Source organism: Hyaena hyaena, unplaced genomic scaffold, assembly GCF_003009895.1.
Source record: "Hyaena hyaena isolate Hyena2069 unplaced genomic scaffold, ASM300989v1 scaffold_857, whole genome shotgun sequence".
Taxonomy (NCBI): Eukaryota; Metazoa; Chordata; class Mammalia; order Carnivora; family Hyaenidae; genus Hyaena; species Hyaena hyaena.
Genome location: NW_024081490.1, coordinates 227204 through 249131, shown reverse-complemented (window position 1 = coordinate 249131; position 21928 = coordinate 227204). Strand labels below are relative to the sequence as shown.

The 21928-nt window shown below is 36.1% G+C and overlaps 1 protein-coding gene across 2 annotated transcripts in view; it reads left to right on the top strand.

The window, feature by feature from the left end:
* The window catches only part of ANTXR2 (ANTXR cell adhesion molecule 2), a 148402-nt gene that overhangs the window by 33172 nt on the left and 93302 nt on the right, over positions 1-21928 (top strand). The window contains exons 8-10 of one of the 2 annotated variants that reach the window (XM_039220015.1): positions 7343-7403; positions 9744-9842; positions 11864-11933. In XM_039220015.1, the coding sequence (XP_039075946.1) occupies positions 7343-7403; positions 9744-9842; positions 11864-11933 (230 nt within the window). The remainder of the gene's footprint in view (positions 1-7342; positions 7404-9743; positions 9843-11863; positions 11934-21928) is intronic. The other variant, XM_039220014.1, reaches the window with a different exon arrangement.

Here is a 21928-nt window from a genome sequence, read left to right as displayed (position 1 = left end):
GTGCGGCTGTAGGTTAAAACGTTCTCACAAATATAGGAGGGAAAGAAACCAAGAAAAATATCAACAGAGGAACAGACCTCTGTCGGGCAGACATATAAGCAGACCTCATTTTCCGATGTAGGCATCCCATTTTAGAAAACATTTTCTGCCATGCTACTTGCATTTCTTGCTTTACTAAATGATTGTGCTGTCTGAATTTCCATATATAGGGATTTTCATGGCTTAAAAAATTTCTTTTCAAGGTATAACCCCATTTTAGTTGTTTGAAAGGCCATCATTTCATATATTCATTTATGTATTAGTATGACTGTGTTCAGGAAATGAGAACAGCCTCATTGAAATGGAATACTTTGGGCAGTAGGAAACCTGGACAGTGATGGTGTTTAGAAAAAGGATATCTGTGTGTCTAGCAACCTAGGTGAGACCACGAGCAAGGGAAGGACAAGGACTAACTTACTTTGTATCAAAAATTCTCCTAAAGTCAGTTCCGTATGCAGAAAAAATGAAGAAAAACAAAAGAAAACGAAAGAAAAAACCCCAGCCTTCGGCCTCCTGGCTCCAAATGTCCTTTCTGTTCCCAGAACTCAGGCAAGTTCTAGAAACGTATGAAACCGAAATGCCCTTCAATGCCACTGACATCTTTACATTTAAGAAAAAAATGTATTCTAAGATCAAATAACAAATTATGTGTTTCTAAACACAGTTTGATTTTAGTTTTCCAAGTGCTTCTGGTGCTCTCAAACCGGAGTTAGGACCTCTTGTTCTAGTACAGCCTCTCTTGTCTTTTAAGTTCTGGATTATGCTGAGAAGTAAGAAGCACAAGTGTTTTTATCTGTACAAAACAAATTTGAGATAGAAAGTGATAATAAAATAAGACCGTAGAGAGAAAAAAATAAAGAGAGAGGCTGTAAGCATTTACATATCCTACATATTACTAATTCATGGGATGATCTAAAATGTTAATTTATTCAACATCAGTGTAGTTGGTAATTTTAGGACAAATCTATAAAACCCCCAACAAATGTAGGTGAGGGGCGCCTGGATGGCTCAGTCGGTGGAGTGTCCTACTCTTGATTTTGGTTCAGGTCATGATCCCAGGGCCTTGGGATTGAGCCCCATGTTGGGCTCCATGCTGAGTGTGGAAGCTGCTTAAGATTCTCTCTCTGTCTCCCTCTTTTCCTCTACTCCACTTGTGCTCTCTTCCTCTAAAATAAAAAAAAATAATAATTTAAAAAATGTGGGTGAAGCTTTGTGACATACTTTTGAAGATAAAGTACAAGATAGATTTTATTTATTTTTCATATTAGAAAGTAGCTTTGTTGAAGTATAATTGACAAACTACAAACTTCATATATTTAAAGTGCATAATTTGATAAATGTTAACAGATTTTATGTATAAAGTATCCATGGAAGTATCATCACCATCAAGATAATGAACATATCCAGCACCCCTAAAAGTTTCTTTCCTCTTTGCCTTGTCCTTTGTTCCCTGGAAATCCCAGGTCTGCTTTCTGTCCCTATGGAATGTCCTTTGTGTGCATCCGGAGTCTTGGAAATATTGATACATATTGACATTGACCAGTAATTAGATTTTTAGTAATCTTTGTGTCTATATGCATACATAGTGTACACGATAAATATTTGTATTATTCCTGCCTGTGTGTAAGGATTATCACTCCATTGATGTGATATTTCACCGCATATGAGCTAGACATTGAAACTTATGTGTGTTCCTTATTATTGGAATATATGTATTTCCTAAGCCCTTGCTACCCAGTGTGGCTCACAGACCAGCAGTCTGTGTTATCGTCTGGGAGGTTTATAGAAATGCAGCATCTTGGGACCCATCTCAAGACCTACTGGACCAGAACCTGTATTTCAGCAATATCCCAGGTGATTTGTATGCTCGTTCAGATTTGAGAAGCACTGTTGTAAGACATCATTTTAGTGTTTGTAAAGTACCTGGATGTGCCATAATTTACTTGACATGGGGAAAACTTTGCAATTATATTAACTGGAAAAGCAAACACCAACTCCATATACTAGGATTAAAATTTTGTTTTTAAAAGATGCAGCTTAGATAATGTATAGAAGTACACAAAAACACAGGTAGGAGAGGGATAAAGGTGGAGAGAGTGATATTGCTGAATACAGTCGTAATTTATTTATTTGAAATAAGATAGATTTAGATTGTTTTGATAGTATAAAAAGAATCTGGGCAAAACAGGCAGATAAATTTCACAAGTTTGTAGATATTAGATTTTGTAATGATTAGACTGTCTGTCACAAGCCAGGAGGGTAGCAGAGTGCACTGGTTAGAACAGACTTTAGAGTCAAACCTGGGGAGATCTTGCTGTGCTATTTAAAAACTACTCTTTCTTAGCAAAAAAATTGAACAATTAAAACAAAGTCTCTCTGAACCTTAGTTTTCTCATCTATAAGGTGGGAATAAAAATAGTATGTATTTGAGGCGCATCATGGGTGGCTCTTGATTTTGGCTTAGGTCATGATCTCATGGTTCAAAAGACTGAACCCTGGTTTGGCTCTGCACTGACAGCAGCGAGGTCCTTAGGACCTTCTTTCTCCCTCTCTCTGCCCCTTCCCCTCTCTCTCGCTTACACACATGCTCTCCCTCTCTCTCTCAAAATAAATAGACGTTAAAAAATAGTATGTATTCATAAGACTTGAAAAGATTAACTGAAGAGATTCAGGTAAAATGCTTAGCACACTTCCTGGAACATAATTAGTCCTCAACAAATGATAGTTATTATTACCATTGTTAGGGATTCTTTTGAATTTTTGGATACTGATATTTGTACTAAATTTAGGAAGTTTGGCTTTTAGTAAATTTGAGTTTAGTTATCCATATTAATATTTTGAGGACTTAAAAGTAGGGAGTAGGTAATAATGCACCTATTATTTTCATTTGTGAATATTCCTTAACACTAACACTACTTTTTGAGTGAACAGATGCTTGTGAGTGAACAGATGCTTCAGTACTATACTTTCCTTCATGGTGAGCATCAAGTTCTTTGCCAATTTGTGTGTGTGTGTGTGGTGTATACATATATATATATGTATATATATATATATATATATATATATACCCACATATTTCAGAATCTCAAATGATGCAATTTTACATCCAGTGTGTGCAGTGCCCTGGTTTTATTAATAGCATTTGGCATGTCTTTAAATTTGGTCTATGGTACTATTAGCTCTCTCTGATGTCAACCAAGGCCGACCTTTAGTGGAAACTATTTTCTGTTTCTATTGAGATATAATGAAGACAGATGGCAACACATATTTGAAGAAACATCCTTACAAGATGCTCTGCTGTACAAACGATGGAAGTGCAGATATGAAAGATAACGTGTCAATTATCGTAGATGAGACACCTGACCCAGTGTTCAATCAGTCAATAACTGTATTTAATTCAGTAGAAATTAGCTAGACTGTTTAAAATATTTGTCTGCTCTGTCAGGTGTCATTTAGAGATGACAGTTTTAATATAATATACCTATTTTGATATCTTGAACATTTGAAATTGTGCAGTTACTTGGTGAAAGTAAATTTTAAACTGTTTTGTGTTTATGGAACTGTTTAAAAATCTTATGATGTCAACTGTCTACATACAAACATTGGATTATTTGGACTTCCAGTTGTTTTCCTTTTTTAAAAAAATGGTTATTTATTTATTTTGAGAGAGAGAAAAAGAGAGAGCATGTGTACAGGGAATGGAGAGAGAGAGAGACAGAGAGAGAGAACCCCAAGCAAGCTCTGTGCTGTCAGCGCAGTGCCTACCACGGGGCTCGACCTCAGAAACTGTAAGATCATGACGGGAGCTGAAACCAAGAGTCAGATGCTTAACTGACTGAGCCACCCAAGTACCTCATTATTTTCTTAATATAGGAACATGGTAAACTCTGGGTTGAAAAGCCTAATTTAGGACAAATTTTATTTTTTTAAGAATGCAGACACGTGTTTTTCTCTCTTCTCTCCCCACTACATTCTCTTTTCCTCTCTTTGATTACTTTTTATTTGGAATCGTTTGGGTCGTTTCGGTGAACTTCCTTTCAAATTGTGGGTTTCTGGATTTCCAACATTCACAACTTATTGGCTTTTTCATATAACTTTATTCTGCCTTATCTTAGTCATGGTTGTATCTTAGTATGGTTGTTGATTTGCTTACTAGAAACACATTCTTAATATTATCATTAATTCATGTAACCTGTATTTCCTAAGCATTTATTGGTTGTACTGCATATACAAAACAATTTGCTACTCCTGAAAAGGTTGTATAGTATGACATCCTATTTTTATACTCCAAAAGATTTTGTGTTCTAACAGAGGAGATTCATATACTTAACTAATATAAGATCGCAAGAAATACATTTAAAAAATCAATACAAACTTTAGAGGGGGGCAGGTAATGTCCTGTGGGAAATTCCACTGAATGACTTTAGATGGTGAGTCCAATTTTATGACTCACGGTCTAAAATGCTCGCCCTCCCTTTTTTTTCTTTTTATTCTTTTTTTAAAGTTTATTTATTTTTGAGAGGGACAGAGACAGCATAAGTGGGGTAAGGGCAGAGAGAGAGAGGGAGAGAGAGAGAATCCCAGGCTGACAGTGCGGAGCCTGATGCGGGCTCGAACCCATGAAACTGTGAGGTCATGACCCTGAGCTGAAACCAAGAATCAAATGCTTCACCGACGAGCCACCCAGGTGTCCCCAAACTGCTTGCCTTTCAATGAATGTGTTAGTGGAGTCATTTTTCCATTTAGTAATATCATTTCTATAAAATTCATTTTATTAAAATAAGTAATAATATTAACTAATGTAAATGTATTCTTAGGTATAAATGTATATTATGTAATTTATTGCAATATATAATCAATCTTCAGCTTTTTTTTAGCTCCTACTTAATGTAGTGTGATTTCTTTAATCTCAGACTTGAGTAGAAAATAAATTTCTAAATAAGTTTGAACATTTTCTTTAAAATCAAAATACATTACAGGGTGTAAAAAGGGCCTGGCTTCAGAGATGTATACCATCAACAGTACTTAAAGGTGTTTATTCTCTAGTTTTATGGAGAATGCCATAGAATTAATCATTTGATTTTACTACTGAAACTATCATTTTGAACTGTTTGATGGGTTACATCAAATTAAAAGAGAAAGTCAAGTCCCATACATTTGTCTTAAATATTATGAGAGCTGATTTACTTATGGCCAATATTGGTGGTAGAGAGAAAACCAAGGTAATTTTAGAAATTCACTCAGGTCGTTCTGGGTTGCATGTTCTTTGACATGGCCTCTGGAAAATCTCATTGTAATTTCTTGATTTACTTTTTCCTAAGGCATTTTTAAAAAATGGTTGCAATTTCCAATGGATTCAGTCGTTAAGCCTCACATAATTTTTCTTGATGTTTGAAACATTTTTCAGTAATGCTGCTAGAGGTGTGCCTAAAATAACTAATAACGAAATTGTGAACTAAAAGATGTTCCGTAACAGGAGCAGCTTTACTGGGACCTGTTGTAAAATAGGTTTCTTCAGACTTCCTGGCAGCTAAAGTAGATTTGGAGGCTTTATGTTTTCCTTTGACCCTTCCATTTCCATGGCTCACTGTTCTTTTATCTCAGAACACCCAAAGTGAAAGCTATAAGGCTCCATTTTTGTTAGTTGAACCTTTTTACCTCCATATTCCTTTAGCAAAACTCTCTGTTCTGTTCCTTTCAGAGTCTTGTTACCTGTATTGTGTTAAAATATTTAAGGAGGTCACTGATTTGAGATACTTTCCCTCCAAGAGGGCATGTAAACCTTTGACGGTGGTCCTCAGTTCTTTCCCCAATTCTTTTTTTTTTTTTTAAATACTTTTATTTATTTATAGGAGAGAGAGACAGCGTGAGCAGGGGAGGGTCAGAGAGAGAGGGAGATACAGACTCCGAAACAGGCTCCAGGCTCCGAGCTGGCAGTCAGCACAGAGCCCGACAAGGGGCTCGAACCCACGAACCGCGAGATCATGACCTAAGCGAAAGTCGGATGCTTAACCGACTAAGCCACCCAGGCGCCCCCGTTCTTTCCCCAATTCTTAACTGAACAACAGTATACACTCTTCAGAGGAATGAGTGTTGTTTATAGGAGATAAAATAAGAGACCAAGAGGAGGTCTTTGGGCATTGAAAGATCTTTGGGTGACCATGGAATCAATCTTTTCGGTCATTTCTGAGTTGAAATAGATGTTACCTAGAATTTCTCCGATATAAAATTTTACTGTATTTGTTTCCTAATCACTAAAGCTTCAGTTGCTTTGTGAAAAGTGGATTCACTGGGAAATGATCTTAAGAAGTACAAATGATTCCCCTTTTCAGGGATGCATATTCAGCAACAAAAATTACCAGCTGAATTTTACAGTCTCACAGTTTATACTTCCACTATTATTAAAGAAAGCATAGAAAGTGTTTCTATTTTCTTCCTTCCTGCTTTAGTTATGAGCAGGAGATGCTAGAGACCACTGTACATCATCTGTCTTCAACTCTGTCAAGAAAGGAATGTCGTTCAGAGATCATCTGGAATTTGTCTGAATTTGATAATGAAGTGCAGGGCAGTTCTAAAAATAAAGACAGGATTGTTGGGTCCAGTCACAGCAGCATAGTTCATCATTGTTGTTTTTCACTTGTAGCCTTGTTCCTTGTATGGCGGTTTCTGTTTCTCAGGACAAGCTAAGAAGAGCCGTTCTGTTCCTGTGCTCTGGGAATGCTGGAGTACAGAGTCTGTGATTTTGAGGAAAATGTTGGGCTAGTGTAAGGAGCCTGTGTCCCCCCAAGCCCAAGGTTTGCTGCAAACAAGGAGGATTAGCATCCGTGGGAATTGAGGTTGAGAAATCGAATAGAAACGCCACAAATAAAGAAGTGTTTAATTTTGGATATGATATTGAACCTCTTAATAAAAAACATATTAAATCTGCATAACTAAACACGGGGTCTGATTTGCTGTCTTCCTTTTGCCTGATAGGGAGTCAGCATTGATTTTTATGGCCATCAAGAAATTTTAGTTATCTGTTTGTATTCAAGGCTACGAGACTTTGAGGCAACATCCGCTTTATCGGCACCTGTCTATATTTACTCTAATCAAGTAAGGGTTCCTACAGCATATGGTCATAGAATATATACTGAAAGCACAGAAATTTCCCAAGAGCTTGGTAGCTGTATATACGATAGTTAATAGATTTTTCTTTGCCATCTATTAAAGTTAAGGGGAGGACCTTAAGGTTATTAGCAATCTTATAATTCGCTTTACATGTTATAATTTAGTTCTCTATCTTGGTCTTTTTCCCCTTTAGATACTAGCTCAGTCATGCACTGAAATCCTGGAACTGCGGCCTTCAAGTGTCTGTGTAGGGGGTAAGTGGTTAGAATTTAAAAATACCATATAAGAAATTATATTTTTTCCCCCTAGTTAAAATATATGATTTGAAACTCATGTTGGAATGAGAATAACAAAATTAACTTTTTTGGCATCCTTTTCTGTAAGAATTTTTAAATAATTCCTTGAAATATTTCTATTTTAAATTCAAATTTTTTAAGATTGGAGTCTTATTTTAAATAATGAACATATTGTGTGACAGGCTTTTAGAATTTTCTGTATATTTAGTTCATGTTTGAGACCTTTCCTATGACAAGTAAAATAAAATATGAATTTTTTTCTCTTATCTGATTATACAGTCATGTATCTGTGGACTTTGAGCTCCCTGGTTTGATGACCTGCCCAAAGCACAGTGCCCTCCAGCTCGGGGCACATAAGGGAGTGATGTATGGGTGGAAAGCAGGAAAGAAGCAGGTGGCTTCATTAGCTAAGAACAGGCTCAGGTTTTAGCACTTCCAAGCTATCCTTACCCAAAGAGAGTGTGATTCTCTCTGGCTTGTTCTCTTTCTTTTTCTTCAAATCTGACCTGCAGTTCAGTTTAATCTGATATTTATTTATTTATTTATTTATTTATTTATTTATTTATTATTATTTTAATGCACAATTGTAAATGATGAATGTTGAACTTTTTTTTTAATGTTTCATTTATTCCTGAAAGAGAGAGAGAGAGAGGGAGAGAGACAGCGAGAGACAGCGTGAGCAGGGGAGGGTCACAGAGAGAGGGAGACACAGAATCTGAAGCAGGCTCCAGGCTCTGAGCTGGCTGTCAGCACAGAGCCTGACGCGGGGCTCGAACCCACGAACCATGAGATCATGACCTGAGCCGAAGTCAGAGGCTAAACTGACTGAGTCACCCAGACGCCCCTTAATCTGACTTTTTGAAAAACAAAATATCGGGTCTGGTGGAGGAGGAAATGCGCTGTGTGATTTACCCAGAGTCTTCTAACCGCTAGATATAGTCTTAAGTCCTCTATCTTTTAGACTCCCTAATTAATGATTGGGATGTTTAAAAGGAATAATGTGTTTGAATATCCCAGAGCATCCCTTTGCCTTTTGTAACTTTACTTAATCTTCATAACAGGACTATTTGATGTTTTTATAATCCCTGGTTCACAGATGAGGAAACCCAGGCAGAGTGGGTTAATACTCACTTTAGTAATTGTCCTATTTGACTCTTGTCTATCTGACTCTGAAACCCATGCTCTTTTCACAGAGTCACATTATAAGTTTTACCTGCAATTTTTAAGTAAAATTACTTTATAATATACTCAGTGCAGAGTGGCATAGCAATATTTTCTTCCACAATACATTATTGTGTATTTGTTTGATTATGCTAGGAGATTGCTTGAGAAGATTGAGAGTTAATCACTGTTAAAATAGTTAATATACTATCTTAAAGCTAAACAGCAAATATTTAATTGCCTTTCAAGGTATGTGATCAGTTAACCTTTTTTTCTAGTATTTTATCTTACTCTCTAACATTTAATGACTCCTCCTTCTTTATAGAGACCTGAGCATTGTGTTGAATAAACTTCCTTTACTGACTGGCGATAGATTATTAGTAGTCCAAAGTGCATGACCTCTGCTGGGGTTCTAAGTTTGTATGCAACAGAAAACGAAACCGGGATTTGTAATATGAAGAAACTGTTAAAGAGCTTTGTATAGGTGTCAGAGATTAAAGAAAATACAACATGTCACTGTTCTAAGAAACAAAGAACATGAATGAGTAATTTTCTTTACATTCCTACATCTTAATACTTGGGAGTAGTGAAAAACAAAGAGGGTTCTTTCCTACTGATATTTTCCTAAGGATAGAATTGGGGAAAGTTTCTTTCTTTCTTTCTTTCTTTCTTTCTTTCTTTCTTTCTTTCTTTCTTTCTTTCTTTCTTTCCTTCCTTCCTTCCTTCCTTCCTTCCTTCCTTCCTTCCTTCCTTCCTTCCTTCCTTCCTTCCTTCCTTCTTCCTTCCTTCCTTCCTTCCCCTGGAGACAAAGACAGGAGGTAAGAGGAAGTTTCTATGATATGTGGGACTAACTGTTAGGCTTCAGTTCTAATACCTTGGTTACTATTGGAAAGCACTTTGTTTAAAAAATAAAATGATGCCTTTCTATGGCAATGAATGATAGCTTCTCTGAATTTCCCTAGAGGGGTCAAAGAAAGCAAGTAGAGTTGGAGACAGAGTGATGTCTTCATTGAAGATATGAAGACATATCACTATGAAGATATTCATTCTGTGTACATTTACCTTTCAAGCTATGCCTTTTTTTTTTTTTTTTTGTAAAGCAGAGATTAAAATGTTTATTTTTCTTTTTACTTCTAGAGGAATTTCAAATTGTTTTGAATGGAAGAGGATTCATCTTGGGCAGTCGGAATGGGAATGTTCTGTGTACTTACACTGTAAATGAAACATACACAAAGAGTAGGTTCCCTGTAATCTCCATGTTGCTTGAATATCTGCACAGCATATAAACATCAAGTGTTTTCCTCTTTTTCCCAGCTGAAATCAACTAAACCATATTTTTCAATCAAGGAAGAAAGAAATGAAGTCCAGTAGAGTACCAGTAGTAATAATACTTTTTTTTTTTTGTTATTTCATGATTATAACCTTTGTTAATAACTTAAGAAATGCTGAACCCTATCCTAAGTACCCTCATTTTACAGGTAGTGGTCCAGTGGCTGAAAGAGTCAAATACCTTGGGTGTGGTGACACAGCCAATAATGGGAAAAGCTGAGAGTTGACCCATGTTTCCTGCCTTCATTCTGTGTGGACTGCATCAACTGCTTGATTTAATTGCCTCTTTCTCCAGATTTATTTATTGTCACTCTTGCCTGAAAATCTAACTGTCTTGGACCACTCTACTACTTATTGCCTTGTTTTATTCTCATTCATTTTCTTCATCTAATTTCCCAATAATTTACCAGTCAGCTTCTTGAGATAGGCTTTTTGCCTGGTTGATATTTCATATATTTTATATTTTTGGATACATCGCATATTTTGATCTTCAGTGCCCACCCAGCACTGTTTATTGAAAATTATCATATTTATGGAATGGGGTTTTATTTTCTCTAATACAGCTTTTAGAAAAGCAGATGAATATAATGTTTTTAATCTTCATTCTGAGAAAAACTCCTTAAATAATCTTAATATTCTGAGCATTTTGGGTCTCTATTAAGACATTTTTTCTTTATCAATGATTATATTGGCTTTTAAAATTTTAATCTGTAAGGCAGATGCTACAACTCTGTGAACCCTGATAGAATTATGTTTTGTGAGGTTGATCTACAATTTTGCTGTTTTTCTGATGGTACTAAACACTCCAATGGCACAGCTTTGGCTATGTACACAGCAACTGTTCAGTGTGTGTTTGTTGAATTAACGTGATGAGGATCTCAGCATGGTAAATGTCATAATTAAATCCTCTCTTTCCTGTTAGGATCATCATTTTGGTAAGGCAAGATAATAATATTTGTAACAAACACTTCATAGTAGATTCTACAAGTGAAGAGGACAAAGTAATTTTATTTTTATTCTCTAGTCTTCTGAATCTAAGAGTTAGCTTTACCTAGCTCCCTTTGAGTACATGTTTGATTATAGTATAAACATAGTTATTCCTTAGCTACCTAAGATTAAATTTATTACAGTAAATCCTTGAACAAATAAATGGAGTCAGATTGTGTTTTCTTCCCTTATATCCCAGGATTATCCATTTGATTATGTAACTTTTCTGAATGTTTATAGTCTGGATTTTCTTGCTCCTATAATATTAAAAATATTAGGGCAATTTAAGCATTCTATTTTATGAAATGTATTTATTTATTGTAGATACAACTATTTTATTAAACCCTTGAAATATATTCATTCTTCTTGGATGCTCATCTTTTCTCCATTGTTTTAAGTTCTGCTTTTAAAATATATATCATTTATCCTTAAAAGCTCATAAGATACTTGAAAAATGGAGATGGAGAAGATGATAATTTTGTCTACAAATATATGTGAATTTGGTCTAAGAAAAAAATCACAACTTAATTTACCAACAATGTATATCAATGAGGCATATAATCTCTATGTTTTCATTCTCTTTTCCTTCTCCTCTTTTTAGATGAGAATCTATTTGGTGTTTCATTCTAATATATATCTAACATTACACCATTAAACCCTGATTACCACATGTTTTTTAGATTATTTTTTACATTTTTTTTCAAGTTTATTTATTTATTTTGGGAGAGAGAGGGTGAGAGTGGGGGAGAGTCCCTCTTATTGTCAGTGCAGAGCCCAATGTGAGGCTCAATCTCACAAACCATGAGATCATGACCTGAGCTGAAATCCAGAGCCAGACACTTAACCAGCTGAGCCACCCAGGCGCCTCATGTTTTACATATTATTAATGAAACTGAGAAAAATAAAGCTCTTTATTAATTCAGTGCCATTTTATTTTCTAGGTGTTAACCCAGTAAGTGTGGAGCTTAATTCTATGCTTTGTCCTGCACCTACACTGAATAAAGTTGGAGAGTAAGTACTTCATTTAAAACATTTTTAAAACATTTTAAGTACAAATTATTAGGAAATGGTGACAAATTTGCATTAATTATTCTTGTCTTTTTTAAAAAATGTATAGAGTGAACATGAAGTAGTAGTTCTAGGCAAACTACTCTGGCTAGTACTTTATATGTACTCTTAGTAGGTTGAAAATGCTTCAGTCTCCTTTACCGTATTGCTTAAATATTGAATAAAAGACTTCATAAGTTTTTCTGGATGGGTAAGAGAACTATCATTAGAGGCTTTAAATAATCAGTGCCATGGTCATTATTTTGAACTGTGCAGTATTAAATTTACACATGCACCTACACACATTTTACACACACATGAGTTACAAAGTGAGTTTGGCTAACTACTATAGTGTTTAAATATCAAGATGAAAGAGCAAAAGGAACATGGCTCAATAAGGCATATCTTGGACTAGGAAATATTTGTGCTTTAATTTAAAATTCACATCCCGTTAAGGTCTCTTTTCTTATGTTTTTTGGCTGTGGCAATAAACCATAATGACACCTGGTTAAAATAAGGAATGTTTGGAAGAAGAGCTTTTATTTAAATCACATAAACACAAATGATTTCATTAGTAATTTCGTATTTCCATTTATGATTTTTTTTATCCTCTCTATTATGAAAGAAACAATTGCAGACAGTTCAGATGTTCCTTAGCTCAGCAGTAGTGGATATAATATGTTTAGGATAATAAATAAGATACGAGATTACTTTAAATTGATCTTGCATATAGAACAAATGAAATATACAAGGTTTATTAGCTTCTTCTGGTTTTTCTGCTTCTGTTCTTGGCGGAAGTGATCCTTTTAAAACCATTCATTTATATCACCTCTCCACTTTGAAGCCTTGATAATGAGTTCCCTATTCCACTCAGAGTGGAAATCTAAACATTGCGATGATCTACAAGGTTCTGTACGATCTGGCCCTCACCATGTCAGAGTCTTCATCTTCCTTTTGCCCTTTCTGTGATGTTCGCACAGGCCTCTTTGCTGTTCCTTAACTGTGTTGACACTTGTATACCAGTTGTTCCCGCTGCTTGAAATGCTCTTCTCCTCATGGTTCACTCTTTAGGCCTTGTTCAAATGTCACCTTCTTGGTAAACCCTTCCTGGTCACCCTATTTAATCAATACAGTCTTTCCCCTCTTGAGTTTGGCACTCCCTATTGCCTTTTCATGGTTAATTTTTTTCTCCCAAGCGTTTATTTTATCTGGGGTTTCTTTCCTGATAGGATAGATTTTGTTTTGTATCTGTAACACCAAACACGATGCTTGGCACACAATAGATTCATAAATGTTTGCTAGATGAGAAGATGGACACATTTTTCTCAAATATTTTGAATTACTAGTTATATTAAGAGCAAAAAGAGTACCTTTGATTGCAGGGGGCGGGAGAGGTCAGGGACTTCTATCAGGTAGGAGAAAAATGCCCAAATCCTATGTGGGGGTGGGGGGTGGGGAGGGCATGCCATGTAAAAGAACAGAAGGGTGCCTGGGTGGCTTAGTTGGTTGAACGTCCAACTCTTGATTTCAGCTCAGGTCCTGGTCTCATGGCTCGTGGGATTGAGCCTGCGTTGGGATCTGCACTGACAGTGCCGAGCCTACTTGGGATTCTCTCTCTTCCTCTCCCTCTGAGTCTCCCCGGCTTTCTCTCTCTCTTTCTCTCAAAATAGATAAACGTTTAAAGAAGAAGAAAGAGAAGAGAAAACTATCTTGGCTTTTTAATAGCAGTGATTGGTTAAGGAAGACAGCTTACTTTCTTCTTCAAAGTAGTTATAACATGCAGTATGCCTGTTTTATCCCAGACACTGAGTTTGTCTTCTCTAGAATTTGCCTTTGGGCACTCTCATTTTAAGAGACAACTATAGAGACTGCTGATATTCTTCAGTGATTTGTAGATTGGCTAAATACCCAGGACATGTGATTTAAAAAAAAAAAATCATATAGAGCACAATATTACTAGACATGAGAAGTCATCATTGGTTTGGCTTTTGACATTAATATTTCACCTACAAGGAACTGGGGATTTAGGAGGAAGGACATTTTAGATAATTACTTTTGCCTTCTCTTTCTTTCTTGTTTGTTTGTTTGCTTGCTTGCTTGTTTTCTTGCTTTTTGGTATCAAGCACATGATACCACTGAGGCAAAACATGAGAAGGTTTTGTTTGTTAGTATACTGGGCACTTGGAGACATCACGATTGCTCTAAGTATGTTGCAAGTAATTTGGACCTTTCCTTTGCCTTGACTTTTCTTCAGATACTATTGTAGGTGATGAGTGCTCTTATGAGATTTTATAAAAATCAACACAAGTGAAACAGTTTAGCCTTGTAAGGTGACTGATGCTTAATATGTTTGCCTAATTAGCTTTTGGCTAAGGATTCAAACCCATTAAGTAGCTAGTTAGTCTATGTTTCAAATAAACACATCTGGCCCAATAATGAATGAAGGATTTTCTTGTGCGAGGGTGACAGATGTGGTGACGGTTCCCCGTGTTCTCTCACTTAAATAATTAACAACACCCTGGTGAAGTAACCCTAGATAGACAGCCTCAAAGCCAGATGCTTAGTCTCAGAGCTGGTTCCGTGGACGCGTGCCTTATCTCATTAACCTGCTCTATCAGTTCTTTTCGCATCTTGCTGTTACTTCCTGAATTTCATTTTGTTTGAGGATTATTCTTTTAAAACCTAAACGCTTGTGAATGTTAGTTTGTAAGAAGGCTAACATGAAAATGCTTTACTTGGAGATGGGGATGAAGAATATAGCAGCAGAGCTAGGACCATAGCTTTGCATTTGGAAATTGATTTGGAGTAAACAAACATTAAAGCTATCTGGGCAAATCTTATGTGGGCATATCATTGGTTAGTGTTATTGAAAATGGGTCTTTGAAGTACTTTCTTTGAGAGAGATTTCTGTTTCTTAAATGTCTTTATTTGATATAGATTTCCTGATTGAGAGGAGTGGATTCTTAGTATTTATTTATTTATTTCAGTTTATTTATTAATTTTTAGAGAGACAGAGACAGTGTGAGTGGGGGAGGGGTAGAGAGAGAGGGAGAAGGAATCCCAACAGCGTGGAGTCCACAGGGCTCAAGCTCACAAAACCACGAGATCATGATCGGAGCTGAAACCAAGAGCTAGCCACTTAACTGGCTGAGCCACCCAGGCACCCCTGGATTCTTAGCATTTAAACAGGAAGAATGTAAAGGTGGTGGTAATGAAGTTGTTCTTTTGTACTTCTTTCACTGGATACAGTTTTGTTTTAAAATGTCATGTGATTAAATAAGTTGTCTTACCAAGAAAAATCTGTAGATCGTTGGCCGTTTACTTCTGCCAGTGGCTCACTTGTACCAAAATGTATTAAGTTTGAACAGGAAAGACTCTGTGGAGTTCTTTGAATCCTCCCCACGCAGGGTGTTTGCCTCGTGGTATAAGTGCAGGTGTCCCAGTACTTGAAGGATGGGCTTCTCTTCTGACCCTTGTTGAGTGAGATGTCAACAATAGCACAGCTGTTCTGCAATAGTTGAGATCTCAAACCTGTAATTTGGCAAGAAGAGCAGAGCAAATTGGGTAAATATACATAAACACGTTGTGAAGAAAGAAAAACAGAACAGAATGAACCATAGCCTTATCCTACAGCTTGTTTGATAGAGATGATTTAAGGAGGCATATGGTATAGTTAAATGTGCTTTCAAAAACATTGGCCAGAATCTTCTGGCAAATATGAAATAAATATCTAAGTCAGATGAAACTGATAGTATTAGTTCTCTTAAAAGGCAGTGTGGGAAGACAGTTGACAGAGTGTTTTGAGTAAGAAGTGGTGGGACATTAGTGTATGTGGAAAATTTTAGGCATCTGATATTGAAAGTTCATTCAGATGAAAGGTGTGGCTGACTTGGGGTTAGAGTCTGACTTGGTAATAGAATCTTTTTATTTTCTTCTTTGACATTGTTATTTTTTTCAATATGATCATTTTTCCTGGGATAAAACTGATTCATTCCACTTCTCTTTCTTGGTTGGAAACATTATTGCCTTTAGCACGGCTTCACACGTGAACACTTTTTTTCAAAAATATACCTGTGCATGTATGTGTATGTATATCTATACAATACCTAATAACACTATCTTACCAGCAGGTGCTAGAGGAATGCCTTTATTCTCTCTTCTTTTCCTTATAAGGAATGAAACTTGATTTATTTGTTTTTATCATGGATTCTAGGACATTAGTTATGTCTTCTAATGTAAACATTAGAATCTTGTAGAATCTTGGTGAGATAGGTTAAGGCTGAGGAATAATATCTGTTTCTTTATTTCTCTATCCCCCACCCCTGGTGGTGGGGCATTTTATCTTTTCTTTCCCACAGTGTATTGCTTTCTGATTATATGTATAAATGTCATCAGTTCACCTAATCTGTATTGCATCTCTATCCTAAGAATTATTTTTAGTTCTGGAAATTGTCTTTTAAGAGGAACAATTAAGTGGAGCACATCTAAAGGTGGCCAATGAGATGTTGCAAGTATGGAAATGTTTAATAGGATATAATTTAAAATACTCTAAAATATGATTCATGCGTGATGCATCAGATGTCTTCAAACATCAGCTCTGTCATGTGAAAGACAGATCTGACTTATTCTTTATTGCTCTAAGGAAAGGAGAAGGAAAGAGTGAAAGGTAAAGGGAGGTACATTTCAGCTCAATACAAGGAAGATCTCTCTAACAATTTAGCGAGTGTTTTGGTAACCACAGGTGTTCAAAGAGGGACAGAGATATGATGAGATAGAGGATATCCTTAAATATGTGTTTAAATCTTCTTATGTACTGCTCCTAAATTTTGCATTATCATTTTTTTGCTATGATTAAGGTATTTGGCTTTTTTTTGATGAAAGGCACTAAAAATGAGTGATTATTTCCAAGTATCCTTTCATTATTTTATTAAAATGTGCAAACACAGTTGACAAGGGATTCTTTTCAGTGTAATACTGTAAACATTTACAATGCAGCTTCAGGTGTAATGGCCAGCACATCTCTCAATAAGCTTTTGTTCTTTCTGAAATCTAGCAATCTTCCCAATTGTTTTACTATACACACATTTTGAAATATCTTAAATGAAATTATTTTATTCAAGAATCCTTTAGCCACTTCAAAAATATATTTTTAGACAGAACATTAATTTACATACATCCTCATCACTAGAAGTGGGATCTTTAAATTATTCACAAATATGAAGACTTACTTTCCAACTCACAATATTAGCACAAAACTAACTTTTTAAAAGCTCTGCAGAGTATTTAATAGTAGCACTTGATTTCAAAATATCTTAAGTCACCATAATTTTAATAACTTTTTGAATAGTTGCCACCTTAATATTCAGTATGTGCAAATTGGAGGTAAATTATTTATTACTTCTAACAAATGCCTTTTGTAATTTTATTTAAATTTTTCATCTTTTTTAATGGATCATAAAATGGCATCTTTTATTGGATATGCACAAAGTCAGTAGTAAATGAATACTTTGCAAATAGGCTACCATGAATTGAAATGTCAAGCTTATTTCATGGTGTATGAAGTTTCTTGGCTCTGACATATGGCACTGAGTTATCTTTATTGTTTCTAATTTTTTTAAACTTTATTTTTGTGAGAAAGAGGCAGAGTGGGAGTGGGAGAGAGGCAGAGAGAGAGGGAGACACAGCATCTGAAGCAGCCCCCGGACTCTGAGCTGTCAGCACAGAGCTGGGCATGGGGCTCGAACTCATGGACCTCAAGATCATGACCTGAGCTGAGGTTGGACACTTAACTCTTACTGTGACCATTAGGAATTACTGAATTCTAATACTATTTAATAATATTTCATGTGGAATGTATTTGTTTTGTCACTATTAACTGAGGACCAGTTGACATTAAAATGCGCTTCAAGCAATCTTTTGTTATGGTGAGTTGTTTAGGTATCTTCTGTCCTTCTACCATTTTTGTTTGTTTGTTTTTGCTTATGTGATCTCTAGGCCCAACATGGGGCTTGAACTTACATCCCGGAGATCAAGAGTTGCATGTTCTATGAAAGGAGCCACCCAGGCTCCCTGATCCTTCTATTTTGAAGAAAAAAAAAAAAAATGCCAAGGATGGAACCAATAGTGGATTAAGACATTTGTCAGCAGTTCTAAACAATGTAGAATCAATTTATAGAAAAGATGTTGGAAATTGTCAGTTCTCGGCCTTCTTTTCCCTGACCACCCTGCCTTAGGCACTGTGGGCCATTCTTGTCTCAGAAAGTTCTCCCTTTGTCTTTCATGACTTTATATTCTCACCTACCTGGCTGTTTCTTCTCAGACGTCACTGCAGGCTCTTTTTCTTACTGTCCCTCACTCTCCGTTATCACCATGGTTGGAATACTGATTCATACATGCAACTTCTATCAGACTTCCTTTTCTTGCTGAGGATCTCCAAATCTCAAGACAAGATCTTGTCCTTAGCTCTAAAGGCACTATCCAAAAGTCCATTATTCAAAAGTCTACTGCCTCACTTGGACTTCTCACGGCACATTCATTCAACTTGAAGTTCCCAAGTTAAGCCTATGTATTTCTGTTCAAACCTGCTCCGCGTCCTGTGTTTCCTATGCGACCCACCTCACAAAACAGAGACTCAAGTCATCGTTCACTATTTCCTTCTTCCTCACCATTAATATCCACTAAATGTCCGATCATTTTTATTCTAACTCCTTAATATCTCCCAGCTTAGATTTTCATACTACCCTTATTGCTACTATTTTAGTTCATTTCTACTTTGGCTTTTATGTGAACTATACCAAGACATTCATAAATGGTCTTTCTACTGTAGAATTTACTCTTCCACTCCCTGCTCTACACTGTAAAAAGAACGATATTTGTAAAAACACTGTTCTGACAATATTTCTCCATAATTTAAAAACTCTTAAGAATAATTCCAAATGTCTGTCTAAAGATGGCATCCTGGGTTTTCCCTGATCCTTTCCTACTCCCTTTTCCAGTCTCAGGCCATATATTCTCACTCGCATATCTTGTGTTGCTGCTACGTTGAATGGTTTCTAGTTCCTTGACTATTCTGTGCCTTTATTAGCTTCCAGCCTTCAAATACCCTCCTTCTTCTTGGATCCCTGTCTGATTTCTTTTCCTTATTCTCTCCTGGTCATTATTTAGGATTCATCTTAGAGTGACTTCTTGCAGGAAACCTTTGTTGATGTCCCCTTGGCAAAGCTGAGCAGGTTGTATCTCTCACAACCTGGTCCCTGGTACTCCCGTGCTTATCCCTGTTTCAGTTAATGTCACACTCCATTGTAACTGTTCATGTAGCTTCCTTTCACTTACACTGTAATACTGTGCTTTATTTGTAATTGCAGTCCTGTTACCAAGCACAGTCTAGCTTGGCCTTTTGTAGCAATTTAGAAGTATTTAATTTATAATATAAGTTTAATTAACTAGTAACAGAATGATTGAGTGATTGATGAACTTATTGGCAAACATTCATAAACCAATTAAGAGTGCAGTTTTAGGTTTGAGGTGTAAACATACAGCCCAGCAGAGCTATGATGTTGGGTTTGATCAGATGACGTTTTGTAACAGGAAGGAAATAGCACTGTAAAAGTTCTTTACATGAACCTGCATGATATATACTAGGCAGTATATTAGGCAGTTTATCTCTATTTTTACATGGCAGTGAGTAGAATAGAAGTTCTTTGAGCCAAAAAGTGTAAGGTAATTATTTTATTGTTGCTATATAGTCTTCTGTATTATTTGTGTTATTTTTTCACTTGGGTCTAAAAGGTTTATATAAAAGTACCTTGTTACTCTGAATAATCTGTTAGAAAAATAGTCAACTATTACAATAATATAAGAACACCTGCTGTGTTCCAACCACAGTGTTGGATATTTTATGTTTATTATTTTGTCAAGCTCTCCTCGCTCAGACAACTCTGAAATAGGTAAAATCATTCCCATTTTACAGATTGAGGTTTTCCCCTCAAAATCATTTCCCGTTTTACATGGTTGAGAGTACAGGGACTATGCTTCAAACCCTGGACTCCTGATTCCTTGATTTGTGGGTGAGACCTTTCCCCTTTTATAATTTCAGTTGACTCTTGGGACAAATAAAATGAACTCCCCCCTCACCTCTCACTTCTGTATGGAGTTAAGTAAAACCAACATGGCTTTCATACCTTTTCATCCATAATAAAATGACTATAACTGAGAGTGTGGATTCTACTGTTAGTAAAACATTAACCAGAAGTAGGAGTTATGTAGGCATGAGCAATCCGTAGATACAAACAGAAACGACATAAAATAAGATGGAAAAAATTAAATACAAGCATTGGAGTTTTGAGGCAACAAAAGGTCAGGGTATTAGGTTAGGGTTAGAGTTGGGGTGGCTTTATCCATCTGCATGCAAAGGAGTAACATACCATTGGTCAAAGGTATCATTCATGACAGTGCCAACATCATACCAATAATTTCAAAAATGTTTTTCTAAAGAAACAACATTTAAATGCAGGAGTAACTTTTGGACTGTGTTTGTCATGTTATCTTAGCATTTAGTAAATGCCATTCTAGTTAACCATGAGCAATATGTGAATGTAGTAAAAACCTGGAGCAGTGTTACTCAGCTCTTGCCAATGAGAGAAATGTAAATGGAAGATTCTCTCGTGTTTATCAAGGATGAAGGAAGGAAGGGGTAGAAGTCACAGAAGCACTTTGACTCTAGAGTCAGAAGAGTTTAAGGTTTGGGCAAGTTACCTTTGTAAGCTTCAGTTTCCTCTCTTGGAAAGTGGAGAAAATGCTGCTGCCTAGGTCAGAGGGGTCTCTGTGAAGATTTAATGAGAGGAGAGTATTGTGCCTGGCTCGTAGCAGGGACTAGATAAATGCCATTATTGTTAGTGCTGTTGTTGATGGCCATGCTCTGCTCTCACGAAGGGGAAGACCATATTGTTTCAGTTGAGTCCACATGTCAAAAAAAAAACATCAGGTGGCTTTCCATATCTGTGGAGACTGGCCTCAGGTTTGTGTGAAACCAGCCACATTATATGAGCCTGAGATTTGGAGAGACTGCAGTTATTTTGGTTAACTACAAGATCTCGTGGGCATGCATTTCTACTACAGGAAAGAGCAAGCTTTGTTGTGAAATAGATCTTCTTATTCCATTTGGAGAAGCATTAAAATCCTTTTTCCTTTTTTTCTCAGTCTGGAAGCATCAACATTTTTAATGGTTTCTTCATTAATTAGAGAATTGGTTTATTTCTGGTGACATCTAAGTGCCAGATTACAAACAACTTCAGTCAGTATCCACTGAACCCATAAAAGTGGAATCAGTAAGATTACTTGTGACTATCATATATTATTGTGAATCAGATAGTCTCTTCCTCCAAACTAAAACCATGCCTATCATGTCATATGCTTTCTTGGACATTGTTCAAAATAGAGGAATTGGGAACTAGGAAAGATTATTTTTGGATTCAACTCTGCTTAGTCTCCAAAAAAATAAATAAATAAATAAATAAAACAAAACAAGGCACTTAGTTCTGCAGAATAAGCAATTGGGTTTAAGTTTTCTCTCTTAAGTAAGCCACTTGGCATTCTGTGTTGAACTAGTTCAAAAGTTCAAACAAGTTGATACAAACATCTTAAGTTCACATTCTTCTCTGCATATAGCTAAACCTTTTTTTTAAAACAAGGTATTTTGAAGGGAATAATTTAAAGAAATAGTTTTAGAAGCATTGCCATTTTTTTTAAGAAGAGTTCAGCTTCAGGTTTGCTAGGAGTGGCTCTGTTCCTGTGTGAATCCAAACTAAAGGTCACATTGAGAAAAGAAACATACTAAGGACTCTGATTTCAACAAGTTTGCAAGGTCTGATGGAAAGACTTCAAAATTAGTTAGAACCCTAGCTTTACCACTTTAGGCAAGGTAATTAGCATTTCTTGGCCTTATGTACCCCATCTGCACA